This window comes from Nicotiana sylvestris, chromosome 4 (genome assembly GCF_000393655.2).
Source record: "Nicotiana sylvestris chromosome 4, ASM39365v2, whole genome shotgun sequence".
Taxonomy (NCBI): Eukaryota; Viridiplantae; Streptophyta; class Magnoliopsida; order Solanales; family Solanaceae; genus Nicotiana; species Nicotiana sylvestris.
Window position 1 is genome coordinate 7201196 of NC_091060.1, and position 9975 is coordinate 7211170.

General features: G+C 33.7%; 1 protein-coding gene across 1 annotated transcript; it reads left to right on the plus strand.

Moving 5' to 3' along the window:
* Positions 1-6502: 6502 nt before the first annotated feature.
* On the plus strand, positions 6503-9735 carry LOC104210035 (transcription factor MYB20-like). The gene is made up of 3 exons (XM_009758831.2): positions 6503-6774; positions 7411-7540; positions 8820-9735. Exons 1-3 carry the CDS (start codon positions 6642-6644, stop codon positions 9397-9399), a joined length of 843 nt encoding a protein of 280 aa, XP_009757133.1. The 5' UTR covers positions 6503-6641; the 3' UTR covers positions 9400-9735.
* The last annotated feature ends 240 nt before the right edge of the window (positions 9736-9975 follow it).

Sequence of the window (9975 nt, forward strand, 5' to 3'; positions counted from 1 at the left end):
TGTTTTGGTTCTACGGTGTGTGCTAGGCTCTTAGCATGGTATTGTAATGGTACTTGTTAAGCTGGCGGGACAGTCCTCTCATTTGAGGCATTTTCAGGATTAAGTATATTTGGAATGTTGCTATTTGGTACACGAGTTGCATAGGTTGTGGCTTTAAGTTGTATTGATGTGTCATGTCACTAGAGTGATTATGCTAGATGGGATGAGGTCATCATACCTAGAATGGGTGTTATCGGATCTGATTACGGTATATTTGGAAGGATATTGATGTTGATCTGCTTAGAAATTTGTTATAGTTCCTATCGAAGGAGAGGGAGTTCCACAACTTGTTGATTTGGCGAATGGTTATGAGTTTCTGTATGTTTCTTTCATCGTTGGCAGTGTATGAAGGTGTTAGAACAAGGCTCTGTTTGATAAGAGGTTTATTACTGGTATTGGGTTGTTTTGAGCAGCTACTATGATTAGAAATTATCGCTATGAGTGTTTGAGTTATGTGGTATATTATGTGATTTCATCTTGAGTTATGGCTATGGCTTGATACAGCTTGTTCAGACTTATACAATGGGTAGATGCACGATTCTGATCTTATAGAAAATTTTGGATGTGGAAATTGGATTCTAAGGCTTATGGGCTAGGTAAGATTAAGAAAAATTCAGTCATATTGTGTTATCATACCTATATGGGAAAGGGTGATGTGGGATCACCCCTGGGTATGTGCATAGTGAGGTTACACGGTAATTTGGCTTATGGAGCAACTCTGGGCATGTTCGAGGACGAACGTATATTTAAGTGGCAGAGGATGTAACAACCCGACCGATCGTTTTGAGCATTTGTAGTTCACTTGGTTGTTTGAGGGCATTAGTAGTTCTGTATGATGTATTATGACTTATGTGAATCATCGATTTTGGTTTTCAGGTTATTCGGAATTGATTTAGAAGAATGATTCTCAGCTAGAAGCTTCAAATTAGAAAGATTTGACCAAGTTTGACTTTTTAGTAATCGACCTCGGATTGGATTTCTAATGGTTCTGTTAGCTCCGTTGGGTGATTTTGGACTTAGGAGCGCATTCGGATCGTGATTTGGAGGTTCGTAGTGGAATATGGCTTGAAATGGCAAAATTTAGAATTTTAGAAAGTTTGACCGGGAGTGGACTTTTTGATATCATGGCCGGATTCCGATTCTGAAAGTTGGAGCAGGTTCGTAATGTCAAATGTGACTTGTGTGCAAAATTTGAGGTCTATCAGACGTGATTTAATAGGTTTTGGCATCGGTTGTGGAAGTATGAAGTTTCAAGTTCATCAAATTTGAATTGAGGTGTGATTCGTCGTTTCGATGTTGCTATGTGTGTTTTGAGGCCTCGAGTAGGTTCGTATTATGTTTTGAAACTTGCTGGTATGTTTGGACGGGGTCCCGAGGGCTCGGGCGTGTTTCAGATTATTTTCGGATCATTTTCCTTCATGTTTTCATTGCTGAGGAGCTGCTGGTTCCTGTGTTCCGCAGGTGCGATTGATATCGCGCAGGTGCAATGTCCGCATATGCGAGCCAAGCGTCGCAGATGCGAGATTTCATTGAGGAGTGAAAGTCCGCAAATACGGAGGTAATTGCGCAGAAGCGCGACCGCAGATGCGGTCATGGCCATCGCAAAAGCGGCCGCTCACAAATACGAGTCCTTTTCCATAAAAGCGGGAGTCCTAGATGCGACATATTGTCCGCAAATGCGAAAATTGCTGGGCAGAAGCTATAAATCGAGGTTTTGGTTCTTTTTTCATATTTTAAGATGTGGGGACTCGGATTGAGGCAATGTTTGGAGCAAATTTCATCATAAGAATTGGGGTAAGTGTTCTCTACTCAGTTTTGATTATATTTCATGAATCCATCTTCATTTTAGCAATTGGTTGATGAATTAAAAGAGAAATTGGGGGTTTTGACCTAAAGTTTCATAATATGAATTGTTGAGTTTTGATCAATGATTTGGAGTCGGAATTGAGTGAAACTAGTATGGTTGGACTCATAATTTAATGAATTGTCGGATTTTCTGAGCTGTGTCGGATTCCGAGGGTGTGGGATCGGGTGTGATTTTTGGCCAGATTTGGGAATTGACTTAGGATTCGATCTTTACCATTTGTAATTGTTTCCTTGGGCTTTATTTGATGTATTTGAGTTGCTTTTTGCTAGTTTTGAGTCGTTCAGAGGTCGCTATGTGCGTGATGGCATTTTTGGAGCATCGCTTGGCTTGCTCAGCATTGGAATTGGCTTGTTTGAGATAAGTAACTCTTCTAAACTTAGTGTTGGGGGTACGAAACCCCAAATTACGTGTTGTGTAATTGGTATTGAGGTAACGTACATGCTAGGTAACGGGCGTGTGGGCGTGCACCCTATGATTTGTGACTCCGTTGTTCCTATGGCACTGTTTAGTAGCCCTATTTTGTTCATATCTTTATTGTCACCATGTGATTAAGTAAATGAGTTGTCAATCATGCTAGATATCGTGTTTAGGCTTTATGCTGATATTGTTAGGACTCATAGTTATTGTTTCATGCTGTCATCTCACTGATTTCATTGATATTTCGTACTCAGTCATATTCATGCATTCATATCATATCTGAGTCTCAGTTGTTGTTTATTGATACATCATATCATTGTTGTCGGGCTAGTTTCATGACATTGTGAGCCCGTGAGTGAGACTTGAGAGATTGATGACTGAGTGAGGCCGAGGGCCTAATTGTAAGGTTATTTTTACTATAGCAAGTGAGTTGTCCGTGCGAATTCTGATATTGATACTATAGCACGTGAGTTGTCTGTGCGACACGTAAGGTGTCCGTGTAGATTATAGCGCTTCGGTTGAAGGAGCACTTCCAAAGTCTGCACACCCCTAGTAAGCGCGGTTGATTATTTTGAGGGATGGATTTTCCCTGGACATGGATCTTGTCCGAAATATTTATATACCTGGAGATGGATCTTCTCCATGGGGCTGGATTGGCCTTCCTCGGTACCGAGTGACTGATGGTTAGTGATGTATCTACTCCGGGATGGATCTTCCATGGACCGTATGGGCCATATACAGTACCGAGTAGTTGAGCATGATGAGTGGAAAGTGTGAGACAGTGAGGTTGAGTACTCTGAGAGTGTGAGTACATGATTCATCTCTCAGATACATGGCATTGGCATGCACACATGACATACAGGCATAGAGATGTATTTTTCCTCATGTTGTACGGTATCACGTCATTCATGACTTTTTACACACATTGATATGTGTTCATAGAGAGGTATTTCACATTTGCTATCATGCTATCTGAAAATGAGACATCTTATTTATTGTAAAAAGGATTTAAAAAATTACAATTTTCAAACTATCTCATATTTTACGACGATTTCGGTAAAGGATTTGGGTTTTCACTGATATTCTTGAAAAGCAAAACTATTTTCGGAAAACTATGAAAAAGCTGGGCAATTTATCTCTGAGTTATTTCCTTATTATTATATGCTCTATGCTGTTATGAACTGCTATTGATTATTAGTGTTGGACCCGACCTATGTTCCAGCTCGTCAGTGCTTTCAATCTAAGTTTAGGTTTGTTACTTATTGAGTACTTGGGGTCGATTTTACTCATACTACACTTCCTGCACATTGCGTGCAGATCCCGGATGTCGATGTTGCTGTGTTCGATGGTTGCTGGATTTGAAGGCGTGCCTGTGTTCCTGCTGTAACTACCTCTTGTTCACGGTAACTTTAGATTATAAAATTCTGTTTATGTACTTTTCAAACAGAAGATGTATTTTCTTCATATCAGCTTTGTAAACTCTATTCTTAGAAGCTCATGATTTATACTACCAGTCCTTGGGGAATATATAAGATTCAGATAATTCCTTTGTTTAATTATTTTATTAAATTAATTGAAAATGGATAATCGTTTTTGGCTTACCTAGTGGGTTGGGTTAGGTGCCATCACGACTAGTGAATTTTTGGTCGTGACATTGTTACTTAAATTTTATCGTATCGTTAAATCTATTGTTACATAACGAAAAAAAGTGACACGTTATGGAACGACGGATTTGGTATAGTGGCATCGTTACCTTGCTTTTTTCTCTCAACATGCCCTTGCTTATTATTAAATAATTATATTTTTTCCTTTACCTATTTTTTTATATAATAATTTTACTCTGTATCCTATTTTTCTTAGTAATATTGCAAGTTTATTCTTCATATTGTTAGTGCATGACATCATAAAACGACGACAAACAATACAATCTATCCTTATCAAACAATACATTACAATACAACACATTATGAAACAATACGATAACAACAACCAAGCAAGCTGTTACTGGAAAACAAAATAGGCATAAAAAAGTAACAAACGAGTTAATGGACAAACTGCCTTATTCTTCTCTTGTTTGGAATCCTTAATTTTCTTAATCAATCTTGATTGACTTGACCTAAACATTATCCTTCATCCATCTATCAATATTGATATCCTACATGACAGTAAATTGATATAAGAAAATTTGTTGACTCGGTAACAAAGAGAAAAACAAATTAATAGCTTACTATAAGTCCATATATATATATATATATATATATATATATATATAGTTACAAATTAGGTGTAACATCTAAGAGTAGATTATATACTACTTGTATATATCTTGTATTTCAAACAGAGTAAATAAAAAATGGAAAATAGGGATTGATAATATCGAATATCTGAACTGTCAATTGACATTATCAAACTTTATTCAAAACAAATAATCACGACACAAAATTTGGGTATATTTACACATATTAGTTATAATATATATTTTACTCGCTCTTAATAGTCTTCTAGTAGACTTTTTGTATTTTATGAATTTGGTAAAAACAGTATATTACACTAACTTTGACCACCAGCTGGCGAAGGACATTTTCTTTGATCCTAATCTTTAGACAAGAGTGGGGCAAATTTTTACTTAGTGTATACGAATGTGGGTCCATTTTGGAGTGTAAATGTACAATATTCTTGTATTTATATACACATTTAAAGAGTCTTAATTTTATGAGTATTTTATATATCCCCTGAATTTATGTCTAAGGAAAGATCAATGTTTTCAATTAATTTTACCTTTTTTTTTTGATGAATTTAACTTCAAGAAATCAAGTTAAGTTTGCAGTTTCTTTCAACTTCATGGACCAGGTAAAAATGAAGGGAAAAAAAAAGATTTAAAAAAAAAATCATGGGAATCAATCTCGAATAATCAAAACTCAGAACACTACCCTCTTTTATATTTTTATTAAGCAACAAATTGTTATCATACTTGTGAAGATATACAGGATAAACATATAATTATAATAACTTTCGGGTTTTATTTTATAACTGATAAATGTTAGAGTATAGTCCATTCATTTAAATTTATGCGTTTTTACTCTTTTTTTAAAGTCTGTTAATAAATGAAAAATATCACAGTTTTATATTTAGTAAATTTTTAATTCCAATATTTTTATTTTACACTTATTGAAACTCTCTTTTGGTATGTTATACACTTTTTTAGTTTAAGACTTTTGGTAAGTTATACATACTTTTGGTATGTTATACTATTAGATTCAAAAATATTTTTTATATTCTGAATTTCACACCAAGTCAAAATATTAAATAAAACGAAAGAAATTATAGAATTATAATGAGCGGTAAAAGAAATAAGGATTACGGTGACATCTTTTGTTCCGTATTTAAGTACATTAAATATTTAAAGATTAATTATATTGTCAAGGTATAGAAAAATGTCTGAAGTATATTGTATAATTACACAAAAGTTGCTCTTAAAATACAATAATAAGACCATTTCCTAGACCTATACTGTGAGAGTTTGAGTATTGTCCCAGACTTAATTCTTCAAACTAAAGCAAAGAGAAGAAAGGAGATGTTGAGGTGGCGCTTTCAGAAGGTAACAGTGTCACGCGCTGGAACGCGCTGCATGAACAGAGCAACACTTGTGGTGAAAGTCAAAATTTTCTTCTTAAAAACATATCAATAAATCTAGAAATAAATTTTAAAAAATTTCTATGTATTAATTGTGTAAAAATATTTTCAAAATAAAATTACTTCTAAGAAAATTTAGGGGCAGCCCGGTACATTAAGCTCCCGTTATGTGCTGGGTTCGGAGAAGAGTCAGACCATAAAGGTCTATTGTACGCAATCTTAGCATTTTTGTAAGAGGTTGTTTTCACGGCTTGAACCAGTGACCTTCTGATCACATGACAACAACTTTACCAGTTACGTGAAGGATCTCCTTCTCAGAAAAATAAGTCTTACTAATTGGTAATCTAATAAATGTACAAGTATGGTAACTAGTTTATTTTCAAAGATTAAATTAAACTACTAATATTTACATAAGGGAATATTATGTGAATCCAAAAGAAAATTAGTTATATACCAATATTGTTTTTTTTTTGTGGGTGGGTGGGGATTTGGGGGGAGGGGGTAGATTTTGATTATATATATATATGTAGGTAGTCTTTGGTGCTTGTCTTAATAGACTTATTCTATAGGGTCTCTTCTTCCATTGCTGCAACTCTTTTCTCCTTCTACAATTCTCTCTCAAATCAATCTTCATCAACAATAAATCTTGCTAAAACTATTGGTTAGTATTGTTTTGTAGAAGAATATGGGGAGAAAACCTTGTTGTGACAAAGATGAAGTAAAGAAAGGTCCATGGTCAGCTGAAGAAGACAAGAAGCTTATTAACTTCATTCTTATTAATGGCCAATGCTGCTGGAGATCTCTCCCTAGACTTGCAGGTCTCTCTCATTTTTCAAAATTTTGTTATTCTGGTTGACATGGTTGCGTGTGTCGAAGGGTGGTCAGTTGAACATCTTTTGCTGTAAAATTATATGTATATAGATCATAAAAAGAAAATCTTGAATATTCTTAGTAAAATTTCTGGTTTCGGCGCTAGTACATAACGAGGGGTAAAAAAGGTGTAGGGGTTGTACTTTTTAATAAGCTAATTGAAAAATGAAAAAGGGTGGTTTAATTTGAATGATTGTACCAACCCCATTGGTCCAATTCTAAAAAAAAAAAATCCAAAGCTGGGGTGATTTTGTTAATAAAAATAACAACAACAATAACAATAAATCCAGTATATAACTTTATAAGTGGGGTTTGGAGAGGGTAATTTGTATGCAGACCTTACCCCTACCTAAAAGATAGAGACTGTTTCCGATAGACATTTTGTTAATTAAAAAAAACAACAATTTTCTTTTGTTAATAAAAAATGGCTTTTTTTAAATAAATTAAAATGACAGACAATAAATTTATTTTCTTGATAGAAGAAGTATTCACCCCAGATAGTTTAGAAATACAATATTTCGTGGAATTTTTTTTTTGTTTTTAATTTCATTATTAATAATGTTGTGATGGCATATTTGGTGCAGGATTACTGAGATGTGGAAAGAGCTGTAGATTGAGATGGACAAACTATCTAAGACCAGACTTGAAGAGGGGACTTCTATCTGAATATGAAGAGAAAATGGTTATTGATCTTCATGCTCAGCTTGGCAACAGGTAATTAAACTATTCATCTTTTTTTTTTTCTCGTTGGGTTTATACCTATTCGGTGTTTGATATCTATATTGGAGCTCGATTATATCCGAATTTGCGTCATGTAAGTCCCATTTAAAGAGAAAACGCTCCCTAATATGAATTTTTTCATACTCAAGGTTCGAACTCGAAACATCTTATTAGGGAGGAGAAATCATATTTATCACATCACACTCATACCGGTAAACCATTCATCTTTTGAAAAACCATGCAAATGTCTTTAGAGTAATGATCATCTATGATTCCACCTTTAGCTTTGTGATATGTATTTGGATTCAACCATAGGTAGATAAAATCAGAAAATTCAATAAAGGTGTTCAAAATACCAGTAAATTATACACGGGTGTTCAGAGTTTATTTTTTAATCAATAACAAATTATATTTTACCTTATACACAATATAAATTTTCGGCAAAAGGTATTCAGTAGACCACCCTTGACCACACATAGTTTCGCCCCCGAGCAGGTTTAGCATAATCTAACTTTTCGGTGTCTAATTCTCTATATATATGTGTGAGAACGAAAAAAATAAGTATAAATAGACTTAGATATGTTTTTCTGAATCTTTTAACCTTAAATTTATGACGTTTAAATTCTGAATTCGCCAAAAGCATATCTATTATGTGAAGCTCATTTAAAGCAACTTCAACAAAGAAAAGGAATGAGTTAAAATGATGTCTAGAGTGGCAGACAACAACTTCAACTCAATTTTAGGCACCCATTCTCCACTGTGTATCTTTCAACTCATTATTCATAATCAATTTTCTTTTCTTTTTTTCTATTTAATACACTTTTTAAACAAGTGGGGAATAAGTTATCGTAATATTGAACTTCAAAAATTCGTTTCCCTTTTCTCGGATAATGATTAATGATTAATACATTAATATTAGAAAAGCAGGTCTGGATAGAAAGAAACATATATTAAAAAAATTCGTATGACTGACATAATTTTTTTTTTTTAGATTATGACATAGTTGATTGATGTTATTTCATATGTGTAGAGTATTTCTCCTTTTATTCTATCAGTAAAAAGATTTAAATAATATATACTAACAACATAAAAGTTTTACACTAACAGTATATTTTATCATATAATACAAGGTTACTTATTATTTTACTAGATAGTCAATTAATGTTTAACATGAAATTTACTCGTAAATAATTTGTAAGAAATATAATTTGTAGGTGCATAGAACGTAAAAATCTTAGTGAAAAATATCTTCATGTCAACAAATTATTTGCAGGTGGTCCAAGATTGCTTCTCATTTACCGGGACGAACTGATAATGAAATCAAGAATCACTGGAATACACATATCAAGAAGAAGCTGAAGAAAATGGGGATTGATCCAGCCACTCACCAGCCAATTACTGTTGACCAACCAAACATAGAACATCCAACAAAAAATCAACCAATTATTCAACAAGAAAAACAAAAAACAATGCCAATTTCCCCATCTCATGCTGTCCCAGAAATAATGAATATTCTTGATCACAACAAGGAGCTGGTTGAAACTCCTATATTATCAACAATTACAGATATCAAATTAGACGACGACAACAACAATAATAATAAAAATACGGGGACAAGCTTCTATACTGACGAAGCCCCCGTAATTAAACCACATGAAATTTTATTCCATTCTGAATCAACCACTTCAACATCATCATCATCTTCTTCTCCAACATCCATTATTCTTGAAGATATGCAGTTTGATTTCAATTGGGCAGATGATTTCAGCAGAACATTGGATTATTTACTTAATGATGATATTGACATGAATAATGTCATTTCCCAAGATTGGTCAAAGGTGTTGGAAGTTTGAGCAAATTTTACTTGTGATTAATTTTCAAAAGGGAGCTAAATTAAGCTTTGTTCTTTTGATTGGCAAGTCACCTTTTTTTTCTTTTTCTTTTCTTTTCTTTTTTTTTCCTTTTTTTTTTTAATATAGAAGTTTAGATGGTAGTTGTTACTAAAGTAAATGGACAATAAAAGTTTAAGACAGATACTATATATATGGGGACAAAAACACAAAGCCCCATTAGATATTTATGTTGTTGTTTTTTTTGGTTACAAATGTTAAATGGCAGATCAGAATGAACCTGCCAGTACATTATGGATGAATATTATTTTATACAAAAGTGTCCACCTCTTTTCTTAACTTCATTTGCATGTTTTATTTTTATTGACTTTCTATCAATCACCCTGCAATGTTACGAGAAGATGGTATATCGTCAAAAATTGTGATGGAGTGATAAGTATATATTCCTCCATCATTAATAGAGATTTCGGGTTCGAACTCTTTAGCATGAATACTTTACCCCAAATTGGAATTTTTAGGCGTGAGTCCGAATTAAAAAGTATAAACAATATGGTACTTGGTTAAGAGCCTCACAGTTTC